This window comes from Parasteatoda tepidariorum, chromosome 3 (assembly GCF_043381705.1).
Source record: "Parasteatoda tepidariorum isolate YZ-2023 chromosome 3, CAS_Ptep_4.0, whole genome shotgun sequence".
In the NCBI taxonomy this organism is placed as follows: Eukaryota; Metazoa; Arthropoda; class Arachnida; order Araneae; family Theridiidae; genus Parasteatoda; species Parasteatoda tepidariorum.
The window spans coordinates 69,623,146-69,645,073 of NC_092206.1; the positions used below are offsets into that span (position 1 = coordinate 69,623,146).

General features: G+C 29.2%; 1 protein-coding gene across 4 annotated transcripts in view; it reads left to right on the forward strand.

Annotated features, from left to right (window-relative positions):
• LOC107444059 (putative sodium-dependent multivitamin transporter) overlaps positions 1-21,928 on the forward strand; it is a 53,926-nt gene that overhangs the window by 25,164 nt on the left and 6,834 nt on the right. For all 4 annotated transcript variants that reach the window (XM_016058125.3, XM_071178811.1, XM_016058122.4 and 1 more), the window contains exons 2-10: positions 3,531-3,905; positions 4,909-4,974; positions 6,923-7,042; positions 8,529-8,683; positions 10,490-10,630; positions 12,525-12,663; positions 16,071-16,281; positions 18,394-18,548; positions 20,626-20,861. In XM_016058125.3, the coding sequence (XP_015913611.1) occupies positions 3,564-3,905; positions 4,909-4,974; positions 6,923-7,042; positions 8,529-8,683; positions 10,490-10,630; positions 12,525-12,663; positions 16,071-16,281; positions 18,394-18,548; positions 20,626-20,861 (1,565 nt within the window). In that variant the 5' untranslated portion in view covers positions 3,531-3,563. The remainder of the gene's footprint in view (positions 1-3,530; positions 3,906-4,908; positions 4,975-6,922; positions 7,043-8,528; positions 8,684-10,489; positions 10,631-12,524; positions 12,664-16,070; positions 16,282-18,393; positions 18,549-20,625; positions 20,862-21,928) is intronic.

Consider the following 21,928-nt stretch of genomic DNA (forward strand, 5'->3'; position numbering starts at 1 on the left):
ACCAAAATCCATAATTTAAAAAATAATGTTGCTGTTATTCATGCTATAAAATGCAAAATTCTTATCAAATGAAACATAATTATCTAAACAGTTGCTGATTATCATGTAATTTTTCAATCTAAAATAGCAATTTTTGTTCGTTAAGGAATTACTATATATTTCTACTTCACAGTTATTGATTTGTTTCACAGAGCTCCAGCTAATTTAGATTATAATATGAACATAGTGATTCCAATTGTAAAAGTTTATTTTCTTGTTTAAATAATTTTAAAAGTCATGTTACTGATATATTTGCTATAAATCACGTAGCAGTATTTATTAAAAGAAATGAAATATTAATGTATGTTCTCAGTAGTTTTAATTTGCTAAACCAGGCAGTTTCTCAAATAATTATTCTCTTATGTGAACTGAGGAAAAATATAAAGTCATAGCCTTATTTTTTCAATTGGTAATCTTAATTTTTACTAGATGTTAAGTATCGATGTAATCATTTATATACTAAATTAGTACACAATTTTATGTCAACACATTGTTATTTATTATCTTAAATTGTCTGGAATTTATTATTAAACGATTACACGTGCGTAAAATTTACTCACGTGGAAATTCAGCTTTTTTGCCTTTCGGCCAATCAAAGGAAAAAGAAAAAAAAATTTTCTTGTTATTCATTGAAGAAAGAATTACTCGAAAATTCTCACCGAAACATCCGCTATAACTTGTTTTTTGGGGAGAAATGATTATATTTCTTTTGTATATTACCACATATTATTGCTATTTCGAACGCTATTTATAATTTCGCAGAATTTCGTTAGGATGGTAATGTTGTAGTTTGACTCATCAATGTCCCAATAAACTCTACATTGCACAACCAAATTTTAAGAGTTAGCATTCATTTAACATGAGAACATTTGCTTAACATAAATTACTAATTAATATAATAATAAGTGTTTACAAAATTTATCTTCATTATGTTACAAAATCATGAAGGCCTTTTTTAAATAGTAAATCAACTTTCATCATTGTTCATAATGAGATTCATAGGCTTAAAGTATAATGCATTAGACTTCGTTTATTTATTTGATTAGTCCCTCCTGTCTTGTCTGACTTCAGGTGATTCTGCAGATATCACTACACTCAGTAATTGCTTCAATTGTAACCATCATTCCTAACCGTATGCGAATTGTGCTTCTATAAGAAGGTTGCGCTTCTAAGGTTAACCTTCTTCTAGTAGGTTGCGCTTTTAGTTCCTCGCATCGACTTTTGAGAGTGCAATTCATAATAGCCTAGCACTATTTCGGCGATAAGCTTCTGCTTGACCAGGAATAATATATACTTGTAGAAACGTTTTATGCCAGAAATAAATTTGAGGCATTGGAGAAATGATTATATATGCAATAAAATTATATTTTCTTGCAGTATTAAAATTTATGTATAGTGTAAGGCTCTTAGTCTTAATGAAACATCATTTTAGGCTATACCTGGCAAATTGTCATTTGGTTTAACATAGAATATAACCAAGGGATTTTCAAAATAATCATCTTAAAATAACTTTAAAAGAAATATAGTTTAAATCTAGTTTTTATTTTGAAATTAGAGAAGTAAATAAATGAATTAAATTAAAAATCACTATAATAGAAAATTGCTTAATTGACGAAAATTAGGGAGAGAATTAGTTTAGGTATCACTTTTACTATCGATTGTTCATGCATAATAATTTTATTCATAAAAAAAAAACTTGTATAAAATTATAGTTTCTGATGTTCCCCTTAACATGTAAATGTAAGCACCCGCAATGCTCAGCAAAATGAAGCTTTTCATTCTGGTCGATTTGTTAAACCAGCAGTGATCAGCAAGTGGTTAAGGTGTGCTATTCTTTGTAATTTGAATAGGCGTCTTAAGATTACATAATTACCTCACTCTCAATAATTTTCTTTTCTCCGTTACCATGGTTTCGGAAAAAGCTCTCTTTCTCTCACTGCAGTATGTTTCAATAAGAATTCGAATATATATATATTTGATGAGAAAAAGTGAGATTTGCAAAAATCAAGAAAGGAAAAGTGTAAAGCAGGGGTGTTAAACTCGCGGTCCGCATGTGGCCCGATATGAATATTTTTGTGGCCCAGTCAATATATCCGAAGCAAAGTAAAAATAATTTGAAATTGTAAATTAGAAACGAAACCAGCATATAAAATTATAATATACTTTATTTATAAACTATACGGAATATTTTAAATTGTACGCGCGAAAATATAAAATTCAAATTGGCTGAAATGGCCGTTTCACATTAAGCTATCAATTGGATAGTACATATTCAGGTTTATCCTACTACAGCGAGATAAGTTGGTTATCTTGCCTCAAGGTTCTCAAACAATTCTGGGATTCGAAAGAAGAAATATGTAAGTTTTTACATACTAAAAATCAAGATGCGAGCTTGTTCTCCGATTAAATATGGGTGCAAGATTTATCTTTTATGGTTGATAAAACCAAACACTTATCCGATTTAAATTTATTGTTACAAAGCAAGGATCAGATCATTACAAACATGTTTGACATAATTAAAGTATTCAAATATAAACTATTTCTTTGGGAAAGGCAACTAAAATATGAAGATTTAACGCACTTCCCAACGTACAACAAGAACAAATCTAGTTTAGATGATACTGCATCGTAACAAAAATAAGCAGAAAAAAATTTCAAACCTTAGAACAGATTTTGAAACAAGTTTTAAAGATTTTAATTCTTTGGAAGACAAATTTTGTTTGTTTTCTTCGATTTTCTCAATAAATATAGACTATAGAAATATTTTCTCAGTAAATATAGTACCCAGTTATATGGAAATGGAAGTTATTGAGATTCAGTACGACTCAAATCTGAAGGCAAAATTCATTGAAGTGGATGTGCTTGAATTTTACGAATATTTACCGCAAGGTTTGAAAATACTCGAAAATTCGCATATGAAATTATTTAGTATTATAGAATTATTTTAATTAAGTACTTATCATTGAGAGCAATTATTTTCTGTTAGGAATGGAAATAAATCTCCTGTCCGAAACCGTATTAATAACGCTCACGTTGAGTAAATTTTGAAAGTAGTCTCGGCCAATAAAATTTCTCCTAAAAATAGTAAAGATAGTAGCAGAGAAGAGATGTCAAGTATCAGAACGTAAAAAATAATTTAACTTTTATTACAATGTACTATTCAAAATAAAAAATATTTGTTTCTATGAACATTGATTTTTTTTACGGCCCACCTAAAGTTAAGCATTGTTTATTTGGCCCAAGTTAGCTTTTGAGTTTGACACCCCTCGTGTAAAAGATCCAAAAAATCGCATAACACGTAATCTTGTGGAACCTACTCTATTTAAAAAAAAGTATAGCTTTAAAATAAAGTAGAAGTAATTTATATGATCTTGAAAATAGAACTAACGCCATGTTTTTAAATAAGTGTAGTTGGTACATTTATTCAAATAAGCTCTTTACCAGTGAGATATTTTACCTCGAAAAAAATACAAATATCTTTTTATTTGTAGGTTTTCTGAGAATAGTGCTGTTATTGCATAAACATGGCTACTCGAGAAGTATTCGAAGTATGGGATTACCTTGTAGTAGCAACTATGCTTCTAATATCGGGTGCTATTGGTGTGTACTTCAGATTTTCTGGTGGCAAACAAAGGACTACAGGTGAATACTTAATGGCCGGTAGAAATATGGGACTAGTACCGGTCATAATTTCCTTAATGGCCACCGTGCAAACTGCCGTTGGTACTCTAGGATTTCCTGGTGAAATTTACCTCTATGGAGCACAGCTCTATCTTTACCCTTTGGGATTCACTGTTGCATTGATACTAGTTACTTTCGTCCATACGCCAGTGTTTTTTGGGATCAAAATCACCAGTGCATATGAGGTAAGTTGCGTTAGTTTTTTTTAAAAAAATATATATATTATTAAAATGATAAATGAGATCCTTATGTAGCCTAGCACAATAATGTACCATCTCTGAATAAATATGCTTTTAATCAACATTAAATAAACCTTTTCTACTGATTTGCATTTTTGGACGCATAAAATAAGTCTTGAATCTTTTTTCCCCAGAATAAACCAAAATTTAGATATACTCAATTGGATTGATTCCTTGAATGATTTACCAAAGCCATTTAGTCTTTTTTATTTTAGTTTTAATTATAATTTTTTATGCTGGATTTTTAAAAAAATCTTTAATTACTTATTTACAATTTTTTTAGTGAGCAGTGTTTTGAAAATATTAAATAGTAATTCATTATAACGTATTTAACTATTTTCATTCAATAACTTTTTGATGATTATTATGACTACTTAGTGTGCAAAAAAAGTTATGAATTTCAATTTTTTTATTTGTACTGCTATAAATGAAGAAATTATTTAAATTAATGAAAATTTAAAAACTATCAAAATAATAAACATGAGTATTCAACTTTGGCTTTTTTACGCAATCTTAAAAGTGCTTTTTTACGTAGTAGTTGAAATATGCTATAAATATTCCCGTAATAATTTTTACTATTATTATGTATGTATTCTTGGGTAAGTCAAAAAAATTTTTTGCCAAGAAAAATAAAAATAAAATTGATTTTTTCTTCTATTTGATCCATTTTATTAAAGATTTTGGAAATAGGCTCTAGGATTTATATTTGATTGTGGCTAGGAAAATTGCCTGCTTTGCAGAGAGAGCCATAACATTGGATATAGTGCAAACTCTTAAGTTCAAATCTCAGATTTTGCAATTTTTATTTATTGAATTGTGTAGATCAGTATTTTAAATTATTTTTAAAATAAGAAATATATTATTTAATTATGAAAATTGATATTTTTATAATTAATTGTTCCAAATGCGTCTAACTAATATTTTTCCATTAATTTTATTTCAATGGTAGTACTTAGAAAGAAGATTTGGAAAAACCACTCGAACTATTATATCTGGCTTATTTATAATCCAAATGGTACGTATGATAAAAAATTTTCTTTTTTCTGAAATTCTTAAAAATTTACTTCCATTATAAATATTCATTTAGAGCGAGGAAATAAATTGGTTTTTAATTATGTGACTTTTGAAGTCTCCAGTAATGTATTTTCTCCTAATACACTTCTATTTTTTTAACAATGTACTTAACAGCTTCGTAATGTATTGTTAATTATTGCGTTATATAAATTTAAATAAAATTGCAACGAAATTTTCCAAAAAATGTTTTATTGAGCTAAGGCTTTCCTATTGTAAAATACTTAAGTTTTAAGCCTTGAAATCATCCGTGCACAGTCAAACACGATATTAGCTTTCATAAAGAGAATGAGTTAAAGTAACATACATCAAGATACATTAACTGTTAACATTCATCAGGATTATTAGAAAAATTATAATTGCACAAGGTATTTGGTGAATGGCTATTTAAACTCTGATAAAAATTTGAAAAATCAAACAATACGAAAGTATCAACACAATGAACACTAATTCAAAAATTATCTTATTTTTACTAGATTTAATATTTTATATGTTATAACCAACGTTGAACAGCTGAACCAATTCTTAGTTTATGACTATCACAATTCAACTCCATAGCTTTATAATTTTGATTCCAACTCAGAAGACAAGAGCACTCCTAGATCAAGTATTGGAACAACCTGCATGACTTTAGTAGAGGACTTTTTGTTTAAACTAATCCGGAGTTGCGTTTCATGGAAGGGAAAACCACAAAAACCTCCCATGGATAGTTCGATCTGAGTGGGATTCTTACCCATGAACCATCGTCCACCATGGATATTTTATACCAGCTCTGTGGCCGGTGCGATTCGGGATCAGAATTCGTATAAACCAGCCACCTAGCGGTGATTGGGAATCAAATCTGGGTTACCTAATTGGGAGGCGAACGATCTATCCCCTGAGCCACCCCCCTCTTAGATTTAATATTTGAGACTAATTCAAATTTCACTACTTACTAACTATAACTTATACGTCCTCCTGAGACATTCGGTAACATGCTGACCACTACGTTCTTTTTAGGTTTTCTCTTGGCTCATTTTTTTCTGTCTCGTGGTTTTTCCTCTCTTGAATTAAGTTAACAATTTTAAACATTTGAATAATAATAATAAATTAAGCATTCTGCAAACAAAATGGCTTCTTCAGATAATTAACTATACTATAGAATTATATTCTATTAAAATAAATATATATATATATTTTTTAATGGCGGGCACTTGGGGGTTGTCCCATTGGCCACAGAAATGCCAGAACTGCTACTCTCTTCTCGTTACCCAGTGGGCACCTGTGGCGAAGCCACGGCGGTGGAGCAGGGTCGCCCACGTCGCACAACAACAAACCCGTTTATAGGGCGGGTCACATTCACACAATCACACACAAAGGAGAAAGGACATAGAATACAGAGAGAAAGAAACATCCATGCCCTGAGCAGGATTCGAACCCGCAGTCAGGCACGCTAACCACTCGGCCACAGCTAGGTCGGCTTAATATATATATATATATATATATGAGGTAGAAATTGAGATTTATTAATAAGGTCGTTTTTGGTGCAAAACATGACCTCATTTTCTAAATCAGGTGTATTTTTTACATCTGTCAACCACAAAAACACCTTATTTCCTAGTAAGGGGTAGGTTTTTAACTTCAGAAGTCGAGNTATATATATATATGTATATATATATATATGCATATATATATATATATATGCATGCATGCATGCATGTCTGTCTGTCTGGGTTGGGGGAAGGATTTGGAAGATATTCAACTTATAAAATTAACTAAAAATACACAAATTATTCTAAAAAGTAAATCAAAATAGTATTTTTTTGTACTGTAACCTAAATACCTTCTTTAAATAAATAATTAACTAGTTTTTGCTTTTATACTTACAATATATGTATACTTTTTTTTCACAGGTATTATTTATGTCTGTTGGTCTCTATTCACCTTCAATTGCTCTCAGTGCCGTTAGTGGATTGTCACATTTTATATCCATTTTGTTAGTTGGTATTGTGTGTGCCTTTTATTGTACTTTGGTAAGTTCGAATTCAAGCCAAATAAAAAATATATTTTTATTAAAGGAATATTTTTGTAACATTTGTTTTCATGAAAAAATATTTTGCAGTTACAATTGATTTGTTTTTTATGCATGATTTACCCTTATATAATTTAACCTTTCTAATTTACAAAATAGATAACTTGATTTATTTCTAGCAGTCTTAGTTGCTTAAATTCCTTCGCAAAACAAATTATTTTTGTTTTCAAGTAAAATGCAAAATCTAATAAAATTCTTCTGTTTAACTTCTTGCTAAAGTAATCTAAATCTATATCTCAATCTTAGGTAAATAATGGTAATAAATCAAAATTAATATTGATATTTAAGTGTTCTTATATGTATAATATTCATGAGTATTTCTTATGTATTATTCATAATTTATTGGAGAAGTTTATAAAAAAATTTATATTTTAAATCCTAAATCATGAAGTTAGGATTTTAAAGAAATCTAACTTGTAAAATTTTTTACTGTAAATAAGCTAAAGAGCTGTTTCGGGGATTATAAATATTACTTTTTTCGAATTTTTGATTAGATTGAGTTTTTAAAAAAAGGGTTATGCGAGAGAATTAAATTATAATAATAATATTTTAATTATAAATGCATAGCTTTTGGCATCAATTACAGTTGTAATTTATTCTTAAGAGTTGTAACAAGCATTTTTTGTAATGACTTTGTGCAAGGAAATCTACGAATATTTATTGGAATCACTTTAATTGCGCTCTGTAACCTCTGCCTTTCACACATATTTTCAAAATCCTGGTCAAAACTGAATTTTAAAAATTATTCACTCTTCGGTTTACAAAATAAAACTGAAGGGTCAAAATACTGAATTATTTTTTGATTGATGGAAGAAACTCTGAGAAGTTCAAGGACAATTATTAAAAATATCTTCAAATTACATTCCATTTTTTTCTAAATGGAGTTCCCCAGATTTCAACATAGTTTCTCTTTCTCACTTAAGTATTAATTTATGAGCTTCTATGTCAATATATTTTTGTCTTCACTTTTAATTAATCCTAATAATATATATTAAGGGTAATGATGGTAATTATAGAGCACCTTATAGAGTCTAAAAATGATCTAGTAACACAAGCATGAATTGAAAAACAGTACAACGGCATAAACAATGGGATCAAGAAAAAAGAGAAGAAAAAAGAACGAGACAATTTCTACAACATCGGAGAGTGAGTAGTAGCAAAACTAAACTCGTAAACTATGTCTTGCAGCATGACTAACAGCAAGTGGCTTATTTTGTGGTTGAGATACATTCCTTAAAACAATAATTTTAAGTAATTTGTGAGATGAATTCACCATAATAGTTTAGGCATTGAATTTACAAAAATGTTATAAAAAAATCGTAAAAATAGTAGTCCGGACTGACTATAAAGTAAACCTCCATTACTGTGTTTAAGTACATGAGATGTTAAGTGGCAACGCATCTAGAGTTTAATCATATATTTTATAGGGTGGAATGAAAGCTGTTTTGTGGACTGATGTATTTCAATCTATACTGATGTTCTTTGCTTTATTGTCAGTTATTATCAAAGGATCTATCGATGTTGGGGGATTTCAGGAGATGTTGAACATTGCTGGAAAAGGTGGACGATTGAACTTTTTCAAGTGAGAAAAATGCATTTTATTGGTTTTACTGGGCATTTTCATACAGTTTTAGAATAATAATATTCATTTCATATAATATTATCGAAATATGAAGAGACTTAAAATATGGCGACAAAATGAACCTTGCTTTAGAACTGAACCACTTTATATATATTTTAAGAAAAAGTTACCAATAATAAAAAAAAATAACTTGGTAAATAACTACACTGTTTTTTAAACAAATGGTATTTTTTTCCTCTCTCTTATTATTATAAATGATTCTTTTTAAAGAACAAAAAGAAACTTTTTTACTAAAGTTTGGAATCATTTTAGAGGCTATATTAATGTTGTTTATGAACAAGTAAAGTATAAAATATAAAATATTGGTTTTGTATTTCAATTTAGATCAAAAATTACAGAGCCGTTTAACACTTTTTGATTGCTAATATATCATCTTCACTAACCAATATACTCATTTGAGATTGTGATATCATGAAAGATGCTAAATTCAAATATTATGTAGTCGTAGAGCTATTTTCGTAAAAATATATTTTGAGTTACTAAATTCGTAAAAATTCAAGATTATTTATCTAAAGAACTCTTTTAAAAATGTATTGGTTAGCAGTTAAATAACTTGCAATAAATAATAGTTTTAAAGTTAACGATTCGATGGTCATTATAATAGTCCATTCATTATCTGAAGACAATTGTAAGAGACAAATCATGGTACGAGTCATTTAGCTAAAATATAGAGGTTTTGCGGAACGTTTAGACAGTTTTTGTTAGGCACGGGAAAAGCACAATGACATGCCAGCGTTGAAATTCTCTATGAGATCTCAGCGTTCTAAGGTCGATCGTCTTCTTACAATGGAATAACTATAGGTGTTACTATTTGAAATCAGCGATTAGCAGTTGTGATTTAACATGACTAAAAGGACTGTTTTTCTTTAGCCTTTGATTTCAGGTCCAATTATTTAGGTAAATAGCGTATAACGCATTAGGTATAGCGTATTAGCGTATAGCGTATTAGGTAATAGCGTAATAGAAAACGTATTTCAACTTTCTTATACACATCGTCTAAATTTGTGCAACAAACAGCTCCTCAACTTTAAATTAGTAATTGATTTTTTTTACTCTATTTCCGGCATGTTTATTTTTCTAAAACGTGTAAACGTAAAAGGTTTGAATATTTTTTGAAGACATTTAAAGCATTTTTTTAAATGTAATATTTAAATGTAAGAGGTTTTAATGTTCGATAATAGTAATTCCTTCTTATTCTACGATACGTATTAAAAATTACACAATTATTCCCTAAAAATGTTAAACAGGAAATAAAAATAAAACCTAAATGGACATAAATGTAGGAAATTCAGGAATGAGAAACATTTTTGATTTGTGTAATGAATTGGAAACTTTATTGAAACGTCTCACGTTATTGAAATGACTTACGATATTGAAATGCCCTACGTTAATAAAGCTAAAATATATTTTAGTCAAACATTTTCTTTTTAAATTTAATAATTTCAAAAAAAAAATTTTTGCGAAAATAAATCACTCGATATGAAGTTTGTATGCTGCTTTTAAATATTTGATCTCTATCATATTCATTCTATCAGTGCCAGTCCGTAATTAATCAATTATCTCAAGTTTATCTATAAGTTCTAATTTTCTTAAGCGTGTCATTCTTTTAATTTTAATTATTTTAATTTTGTTTACGCATTAAAAGAATAACTATAAGATTACTACTATTAAGTAGCTAAGATTACTACGTTATTCTTCTCCAATTAAATGTTCTTTAATCTTAAAAAAATATATTAATATTTTTAGCACAACCTTTGACCCAACTTTGAGATTTACAGTATGGAGTGCCTTGATTGGAGGTTTTATGTATGGTTTAACTACATGTGGTGCTAATCAAACCCAAGTGCAACGGCTGTTGTGTGTTAGCTCCCTGAAAAGATCGCAGTTGTAAGTGCAATTTTTTATTAATTTTTCATATTTTTTTCTGATTTATCTGCTAATCAATTATGTAAACTATAAAACTTGAATTTGTGGTTGACAACTTTATAAGTTATATAACATTACGCAATCGAATGAAAAATGTAACATAATCAATTGAGCATGAAAACACTAAGTGATATTTACAGGTAACTTTAGCTTTTTGATGTTATTCGATTAATATTCTGAAATATTAAGAACATTTTTCTTTGCATACGTGCCTTTTTTTGAAAGACTCATAATTATAAGCAACTAAGATAAAGTTATTATTGTATAAAAACTAATAATTAATTTTTAAAAAGCATTGAAAATAGGAGAAAAAAACCTTATAACGTATAAAAACAGCGGAACTCGAGGGTTCCGTGGAGAAGGTAAAGGTCTTCCCCAAGTTAGGTCCTTTTATAACCAGTAATGAATTTTGAAACCTATGAATATATTTAGATCCAACATACAATTTGTAATTTAATCTTGTGGTTGTCTTTATGAAATCACTTAGTAAAATGTTAATCAAATAGAAATAACATTTTTAAAAGGAAAATATAACATTTCTAATCACAATATATTCTACAAATTATGAAAAAACAAGCATTTATAAAATATTCTTTTAGTATTTCCTATCACGCTTCGCAAATTAAAGTAACTAAATTCTTAAATAAAGAAACATGTATCCGTAATAAACATTTTTAACGCTTATAGCAGCTCTAAGTTTTCATTTCGAAGTAAACCATAATTTGGCTTCATTTTTAAAATTATTTTCAGCTTATGTATATACAGCAGAAACAAATTCCTAACATGACTAGATACAGCACAAGGACTTAAAATTTAACTGTCGGTCATAAAACCTAAATTAATTAATTATTAATCATAAAAAGATGAAAAAACTTTATTTTCATTCCACTAATTAAATATTTTAATTATAGTTTCTTATACACTAAAACTTCAAATTAATTACCTTCAATTTTATTGTTAATTTTTTAACTTTATCTTTATTTAAGAAGTATTTTTGAACTTTATTTATGAAGTAGGAGTTTCACCGAAAGAGGGTTGATTAATTAGGGTTCCATAGACGAAAACAATTGGGAACCGTTGGTACATAAATGATAGCATGTTCATTTTTTCGTATTTATTTGAAAGAAATTGCAATGAGTCACGAGTGCCATTTCGATAAAGGTCAGTGACTTGATTTTCTGTGATTATACTAATATTTACGCAACATAAAAATATAATTGGCTGTACACTTACAGTTTATTTCGTATTTTGTTTCAATTACTATAAGGCATTACATCATTTTTTTGGTATTTAACATGCAAGAATTTCTTGAATCAATAATTAAAACGAAAATTTTCACACACTTTCAATTCACTCTTTGTTTCTGACTTAAAGCATAGTTATTTTTTCATTTAATCGGTTTTCAAAATGTAATTGTTTTCTACATTTAGGATTTTGCAAGAAAATATATTAAATGCAGGTAAATATTTTAAGAATTTTTTTATCTGAAAAAAATATTATGAAAGTGAAAGTTGGACTGAATATTGTAATATTTGTTCAAAAGTTTAAAAAAAAAATATTTAAATTTAGTGTCTAATTTCAAATGTCTGAGTACTTTTGACCAAAAATTTCATTCGAAGCATCAAAAATAATTTCACGAATAATAGTTCGATTATACCTGTCTATATATATATATATATATATATATATATTATAGTAATTTTTAAATTTCTACTATATCTTATTTTTTTTAATAATATTTTATTTATTTTTAAAGATTTTATCTATATTTTGCGTTACAACGATATATTTTTGTTTATTTGGCATATTCTTTTTTCTTTTATATGAATGTTTGTTTACTTATCACTTATTTCAGGGCACTTGTTATCAGCATTCCAATGAATTTACTAATGTATTACACAATTTATACATGTGGGTTGGTGATCTATGCAAACTTCGCTGGATGTGATCCTTTATTAAGAAGTGACGTCACTGGAATTTCTTCGGCTGATCAAGTAAATCTTTCAGTTGCCTAATTAAATTAATACAAGTAATTAATTTCCTAATTAAGTACCAAAGATAAGTCACACTCAATACTCTCCTTACCTTAAAAAAGAGCGTTGATTACTTAACATAAAACTTCTGAAATAAAATACTTTTTAACCGTTGGCGTAGTTTAGACAAATTTGGTATTAAAACACTGAATATTCTGATACTAATCTAAAAACATTTCAAAACTCGAAGTTCTTTCACAGTTTTTACTTGAAGCTGCATGATTTGTAAATGATCGCACTCACTTACCAGTTAGTGACTCATGTTCAAATCCGGACTGTGGATGGTTAATTCGTATCAGCTTTTCACTCACGCAAATCATGATGCTGAAAAAAATATCCAATTTTTTATCTAGCTCAACATGGAAGGACTTCGTTATTTTTCTTTCATTGTACATCACTTGCCAGCTACATTACTCAAAATTTCCTCCAAGATGGCATGTTTGCACTAGTGTTTGATCTTGAAATTTCCTTACCAACTAGGTTAAGTTTAAAATTGGAAGGTTATGGAGTCTCAAATTTAATGTGTATACGTTTTCGAAGAAGTTGATGAAATCAAACTAAATATAGAAAAAAAAAATATCTAACAGTTATTCAAATCGGTGAATTTCCCCTAGGACTCCCGGTGGCTAAGTGGTAGCGCTTTACGCTCCCATGCCACAGGTCCTGAGTTCGATTCTCCGGTCGGGCAAGGTTGACTCAGCCTTTCATCCCTTCAGTGGGTCGGTCGATAAATGAGTACCAAGCATGCTTGGGAAGTAAACACTGGGGTTCCTCGTTCATCTGACCACCTGACCGGAACATCTGCTCCTGCACCCCAGAGCCCAAAGTCAAGAAAACTGAGATGGGCACAGTAGGCCTTGGCCCTCTATGGGCTGGCGCGCCACTGAGTTTAGTTTAGTTTTAGAATTTCCCCTAGTGCAAGGTCGAGGAGTTATTTCTGGAGTATCATCCACTCTGTCCAAATTTGGAGCCGTGATGTCTCAGAGAATAGAGCTTTCGCCTTCCAATGAGGTGAACTGGGTTCGAATCCCAACAATAGCTGGTCGAATACGAATTCAACATTCGGCTCGCACCGACCACAGTGCTGACGTGAAATATCCTCAGTGGTAGACGTATCATGGGTTAGAGTCCCCTTGCCATCAGGATAACCTTGGGAGGTTTTCACGGTTTTCCTCTGCGTGTAACGCAAATGGGGTTAGTTTCATCAAAATTCCTCCACGGAGGCAAATTTTTCCGAATATTTGATCCTGGAATTCCCTGGATAGGATTCAAAATTACAAAGCTACTGCGTTGAACATTAGTAGTCGTAAATCCAAAAATTGGGTCGGCTGTTCAACGATGGTTATAAAATAAAATACAAAATATCTATGCGAATATAAAGTTGAAAAAATTTCTAAAATTTGTGTGAATGAATACTTTATTTCACGTTAATAACCATTTCGAGCGCTCTTATACGCTTCAAAGGATGTTTTTAAATCTTAACAGCAATAATTGATAAAGTTTAAATCAATCGTTGTTGGTTTCCTACGAAATTTGGTGATAATTATCGTATATTTAAATTATTTAACTAAACTCTTGAGTGATATAGTGGTAGGGCGTGTTTTACTTGTATAACAAATGTTTTTGGACCATTAGTAGTTGCTTGGAGAATAATTGTTTTTGATTTGTCCAATTTCAAAATCTTAACAATATGGCGGTCAAGATGACTGTTTGCTTTCTAGAAATGATAAAATGTTCGGGTGATGAGTAAAATGTGAGTTCTACTTGTCTGAATTGACCGACTGAATTGACAAACTAGTTATAGCATATTAAATTCGATCCTTTTTATTGATTGATAAAAATAATGATTGTAGATGATTATTTCAATTATTGTAGTAGTCGTCTACATCTGTCAATTTTGAAAGATTATTATACAATAATTAACTTTTATTCTCTTCGATTGCTCTCAAATTCATATTAATATTTTGTCTGAGTTGTGTGTATGTTTGATTAACAAACTAATTTTATTTTAAGAAATACTGTACACAAGTATCCTAAATTAGGATTTTTGTTTTATATTGTATCGCAAAAGTATTTTGCTAATTATTATGTTTATCATATCTTACTGTAATTATAAATTTTAGCGCAACTTAATAACGAATATAATGGGCGCTACGTTACAAAAATCGTGCGGAATAACACCTGGAACTATCCTTGATCGTGGGACACTTAGTGAAACACCCCTTTATGTAAAGTAGTTGTAACATTTTCGGTGCTTAGACACAAGAAAATTTTTGACAGCGTAATATGTTGAAGTTCAAAATTAGAAAGAAACGAAGTACTTTTATACAGTCGTAATTGCAAAACGGGAAAACTGTTTATCAATGTTGATAAGAGGAAATAATTTTTAATCCTTTAAAAGCAAATTTATATTCGAGTGTTGATAAAAAAAGAATCTTCTTGGTTTTAGTTCAAAATTAGAAAATTAAGAAGTTAGATGTAGTTTCAAATCTGATTTGATGTAGCTGTTCAAAATTCATTTTCGATTTCAATTTATTTTTGATTTATCTTAAATTGCTTTGATTTATTTTAAGGAACAATAATATTTTAAAGAACAGTGCTAATAGTGGTTAACCCTTAAGCACTTCAACGCATAAATAAGTAAGCAAACATTTAACTATTAGCTCATTCTTGTCCGCAAGCTTCCCTATATTGCCAACAGTTTAAGTTTGAACTTATTAGGTTTCTATTTCGTATACGGTACAATGTATTTAACAATAATTAGTTAGTTTTTTTTCTCTCATTCCTGCAAATGAATTCAGGAATTGTGCTGGACAGTTTTAAAGCAGATTTATGAAACTGATATGCATATTTTAACCCTCTGAGGGTTAGTATCTACTTTTTCGAACTTTCAGGATAGGTTTTTCTGCGTTTAAAAGGAAACGATATTCCCAAATTATTCAGTGGGGGAATAGAACATAGCACAAAACTTTCAGTACAATCTTAACTCAACAACTTGGCTCAACACTTGGAGGGTTAAATCTGTAATTATACTGATTAATTTTTAATATATTTTTATCACGATTGTCAATTTTTAAAAAGCTGCAAGATAGCTGTATATTTTAAAACACTTTTGGCACAACAATAATGAATATTATAGATTTCTCAACTGTCGAAGCTGCAGTTACATAAAAATACTACTAATGTAATTTATAAAAATCCTACATTGTGTATAATTTCTTTTAAGTTTTTATTTTACAGTTCTACAGTTATTTTTAATTTTTTCTATCATATTAATTGCTTTTAAACTTTTGTCATAAAACTTGTTCTGAAATTTTAGAATTTCAATCAATAGAAATAAATACACGTATTTTTTTCTCAATTTTCAGCTCTTTCCATACTACATGATTCGATCTTTCAGCATTTATCCGGGAATGGCAGGATTTTGTGTGTCTGGCATTTTCTGTGCAGCCTTAACATCTATATCATCCGCAGTCAATTCTCTTGCAGCTGTAACCTTTGAAGATTTTGTGAAACCATTTTGTAAATGTAATTCTTTGGTTACGGAAAAGTCATCCGCAAGGATATCAAAATTTTTTGGTAAGGCTCTGATAAGTCGAAATTTTCCAAATGTTAACTATCAAATACTGATTATGAATACATCTAATTGTACACGTTACATTGTTAAAATTTTCCAAAATTAATTTTTTTCCTAATTTATTTTATCATGTAATATCTTTATTTAGTGATTATGGCGACAATGATTTTAAAAACCATCTGGTTTTTGCACAATCGTAATAACATTCATTACATTAAAAAAAATAATTATTATTTTATCTAACTTCAAGCAAATTTTGTAAATTTCCAATTCTTCTTCCGCTCTCATATTTAATTTAAATTTAAATGATTAAAAAAAAGTATGTGAAAGAGAGTATAGTTAAAACTACCAGAATATGGTGAAATCTACCCGTGTTTCTGGCTCTATAAGAGCACCAAAAAGAACGGAAATTTTTTCTGATGCGCTTTGATAGTGACTGTTGGTAAAATTAACAACAAAATGAGGCTTTATTATTCACTGTTTGGTAGTACGTATGGTAAATATACGATAAGTCATTAATTTTAGCAGTATACTAGTATAATTTGAGATGACAAAAATGTGTTCAGTTTGTCAGGTTTTTCCTCTATTTTACTCAGCAAACGCTTGTCAACTTAGTTTTTCGTCGTTTAGCTGTTTTTACTTCTGTATAAGCAGTAAGTTAACATCCACCAACTTTAAAAAACGTAAAATTAGAAATTCCTGAATTAGACTTATCTAAATCAGTAAGTCAATAATGATCCTAACATCTTAAAATAGAGGAGTAAGGGTTGCGGGTTCGAATCCCACAGAAACCATGGAGCTACTTATTTATATTTATTTATTATGTCACTTACGCATACAAAGTTTGGTTTAAAAACTCTTGTCATGTCAAAAACACAGATAGCATGAGATAAAGAAAGACATCAAAAACACATATCCAAGGATACGATGGAACTCGAACCCGCTACCTCAATGCTTCAATAGATTTTCTTTGTTACATCTTTCTCTGACTTATGCTATTTGTTCTTTAACTTTACAAGTGTTTATTATAAATAGCACTTTGTAATGAGATTTACATATGTGTAACAGTAAATAAATGAATAATATTTTGGAATAGTAAAGTTTATTTTTTATTACCTGAATTATGTTATTTTTCATAAGAGATCAGTACTATTTATGTACTATTAGTACTATTTCAGTACTATTTAAGTAGGGTAATTATACCAGGTTTTTTCCCCTTGTTGTAGGACATAACCGTAAATTCAGGAATTTTTTTTCTTTGTTCCGAGGTGATGTGTCTGAATCAAAATTAAACGTGTAAATCCCGAAAGTAATTTTTCTCGCTCATCCGCGCAAGGAAGTTATAGGACAGACAGAAACTTACCATATCAAGCTGAATTCGAAATCCTGTCCAATCTTTTTGTCCCAATAACCACTTATTTAATTAGTCTAAATAAGTGGGTATTGGGACAAAAAGATTGGATAGGATTTTGAATTTAGCTTGCTATAGTAAGTTTCTTCGTTCTATAACTTCTTTAGACTCATTAAATAAGTGCACATTCTGATGCATTTTTTTAAATGTTTTTCTTTAGAAATACCGTTCTCACAATGCTGACTTAAATTCAGAAATTTTTTTTTTAAGTCTGTTAAAGCAAGATAAGAGGTGTAAACTCGGGGATCCAATCCCTCAATCTGAAGTGGCGATTATATTTCCTCGTATTCCTTGCTATGTGAAAGTTTTCAAAGCCCTTCGACATACGATCCCTTAGCTGTGAATGACAGATTTTAATTCAAATTTCATCAATTCAGATTGAGTTTGCAAATGTTATAATGTTGTAGTCACAATACTACATCTATAAGGGTAAAAAAGGTTACCTTAATAACTTAACCAAAACGATCGATTTATGAGCAGAGCACGTAATATTTAGATTTACGAAAACATTACAGATACTCTAGATGATATTTATTGTTATTCAGTCATAATACTCAGATGTGGTGATGGAAACAATGTGACAATTAATAATCAAAACAGAGATTTTTCTATGCATTAGCACTCTTTTCTAGTTAAAATAAAAAAAGTAACCATTTTATTATGACTTAAGTTTTATTGTTTTAGCATTGATTGTATATTTCAGCCTTATTCTATAGTGCCCTGTGCATTGCTATGACCTACATTGTTGGAAACATTAAGGCTATTATTCCGGCGGCTTTTGTAGTATTCACAGCTATTGGAGGTCCAACTTTGTCAATAATAACTCTAGGCATGATATCGACAACTGCTAATGAAAAGGTAATTATTGATTTCAATTTTGCAATGAATATGTAAACTTATTTTTCTCCGAAAGAAATGAGAGAGGTGCAAATGTAACAAAATCGAAATAATGTGCCTTAAATTTCAATGTTTTTCATTTTTGCTATTTTTTAAAGCTTCTCTTTTTGTACTAGTTCAATTATCAGTGTTCATTTTCGCAAAATTATAAATAGATTGCATGATTGCTACTACCATTAAAAAAATTGTGATGAAACGAATCCATTAATGATATAGGAAACTCCTCAAAGTATTAAATATTTGAATGAACCCTTTACTACATTTGTAATTACATAATTTCAGTTTCACAAATATTTACTCTTTAATTTAAAAAATTTCAATACGCCGTCCATTGGTCATTTACATTAATGATTTATTACAATTATTAGTGCCTTCATATACCATCATATAGGTAATTCCAGCTATAGAAAATTATTTGTATCAATTTCCAGTGATGCATTGCGGTGACTACTTTGTCCATATAGCGGTATATCTATGTAAGCATCTTTGTTGGGTTATTATTTTCTGAAAAATATGGCTTTCACACTCAATGGCTTTTTAAAATTGTTTCCGTGTTCTCCTATATTTGTGCGACGACATACTTCTTAGCGTCGTTTAATTTTGTTGAATTCAGTTTTGTTCACAAACAAAGTACGCCTCTCGAAAATGCCTATTAAAACAAAGTCAGGCTTCAAATGAAAAGCAATGTTTCGAAATCTCTGAAAGGGAATAAATTAGCCATAGGGTAAATTATGCCCCACAAAGGCTTCAGTTCATTTACTTTTAAGTTAACAAGAACTTTCCAGCTTATGTGTATTCGTGGTGTATCGGCTACACTGTTTGGCTTCTTCCCGAGAGGTCATGAGTTCAAATCCGAGCTATGACTATTGAATTTTCACTCATTTTTCTTTTTTGTTTTTCAAAAAAAATATTATTACTATTTAATATATTTTATTCATTTTATGAATTATTATTTAATGCAAAATTATCATTAAATTAAATTATCAAATTATAATTTAAATTAAAATTATGAAATTAAATATTATTATAAATTATTATTTTATATAAAATAATTGTTATAATTTATGTTTTTTTAAAAGAAAATAATTTCCTAAAAATTAAAAAAAATTACGATTTATTTATTTTTTGATATTTTTAATTAAAATACATTGATTATTTCAAACAAAATTACAAAATTTTAAGACTCTTTTTATTTAAATAATTCATATATTTTAATTAAAATATGAAAATTTTATTATTTTGTAATTTTTAAACAAATTACAAAATTGTATTCAAATTATAAATTGCCATTTTTTTTTAAATAATCCATCTACTTCAATTGAAAATTGTTAATTGTGAATAAAACATAGTTAATAGCTATCGACCTCTCTTAGAAAAGAAAAATAGAGATAAAATTCAATTGCGCCAACTAGGATTTGAATTCTGAACCACTTTGGTAGAAGGCAAATAGCCTGTTTCCTTAAAAATACACATCAGTTAGATAGTTTCTGTTAGTTTAAAAGTTAATGAACTGGATCTTTATTGGGTCATATTTTACCCATGGGGAGGATCCTTACCGAATATGTACCCTATCCAAAGACTTCAAACACAATCTATAACTTTAATTTTGTCTTAATAGGAATTTTCGAGGTATGTACTTCCCTTGGATTTTTTCCTACATATCTTATCTAAGATGTTTCCAATGAAACACAAAATAACAGAGTCCATAAAAAGCAAAGAATCCACACAAAACAAGGAATCCAAACAAAACAAAGAATCCAAACAAAAAGTAAACTTGGAAGGTCCCGCGATCATTTTTCTCGTGTAGTGCAAGTACTTTTAAATTTCAAATCAAATAGGATTTCTCAAACAAAATCAAATTTGCATTTTTGAGTGAGTACAGAGTTTCCTTCTCTATAAAGTTTTGAATTGTCATTTATTTGGTTCAGTTTCACAGTGTAGAAATAAATTACTTTTATCAAAAATTCAGTTACAACCTTTAAAAATGTTATAAGAAGTAAACTATTGTTGTCAATGTTGTATTATATCATCATTTTAGGGGATAATTGTTGGACTTTTGTCTGGAATAGCTCTCAATGCTTGGATTGGTACAGGGTCAATTGTTTCAGACTATCCTCAAATTAAACTACCTCAAAGCATTGACATGTGTCCAGCAAATACGACAAATCTATTTTTTGAAACTGTTACCGCTATAAGTAGCACGAATGTGACGTTACTGGATGATTTGGACACAACCTCATCAGTTGTAACTGATGGAATCACTGTTCTTAAAGAGTGAGTATAAAATTACATATTACGTGTAAAAAATATTTAACTATACTTATATTTTTTAAAGTATTTATCTTTTTATTCTATATTTTTAGTTCTTTTCAAACACTTATTTTTACAAATGACTTTTCTTTGACCTTCATACTGCGTGTAAAAGCCGTGTGTCCCATGCTTTTTTATACAATTTCATTATATTTAATTTAAATTAACGTAGTTTTAGATGCATTTACTTTTGCTATTTTCTCCACAAATGTATAAAATGAGGTGCAATGTAATATGTTTCTCCAATTTTGGAACATATTTTGACATTAGTTTACCCTCAAACGTTTGACAAAGTAATTATCGCCTTCCAATATCTCATAATCTTATCTGCAGTTAACTTTAATCAGATTTTATATCATATCGAAATTTCACTTTGGTGTCTTTCTGTATAAAATGGAAAAGTTTTTTTACGATTTTTTTTTTATCTGCATTAAATTTTGGAAAATCTAGTAGATATGTGGATGGAGTAGGTATGTAATACAAGATTTACATTAAAAGATAGTAGTTTTAAACATTTTTACTGTTAGTGATAATAATGAAAATGCTAGGAGATGCAGTAACATTTCCAATTTGGTTTACATGCATTCTACCTGAGCCTCATTTTACTTTGTATAGATCCAATTTGCCGGCCATTTCTTGCCATACATTTACCAGCATATACTCAGTGATATCAAGAACAGACAATAATCTTGTGTTTGGGCGTGCATAGGAGATACGTTGGGTGGCTCGTTCAAAGGAAAAATAAAAAAAGCCTGGTCATGATGTTCATGACAAGCAATCCAATGGCTAATATCCATATTATTCCACTATTCTCTACAAATCGATATCATTGCGAAAGTGCATAATTTATTGCCAAACAAAAAATTAGTTGTATCTTCGTGCAGAAGGGAAAAAGCTATTGTATGAGTATATTTAAACTAACAACTCTTATTACGGTCGCTTTAAAAAGAAAGGTCTATTGAAAAATTGGAAGTATATGCGCATACGCGCACAATCAAAACTGAAATTACCAAACTTGTTCATCACACTTT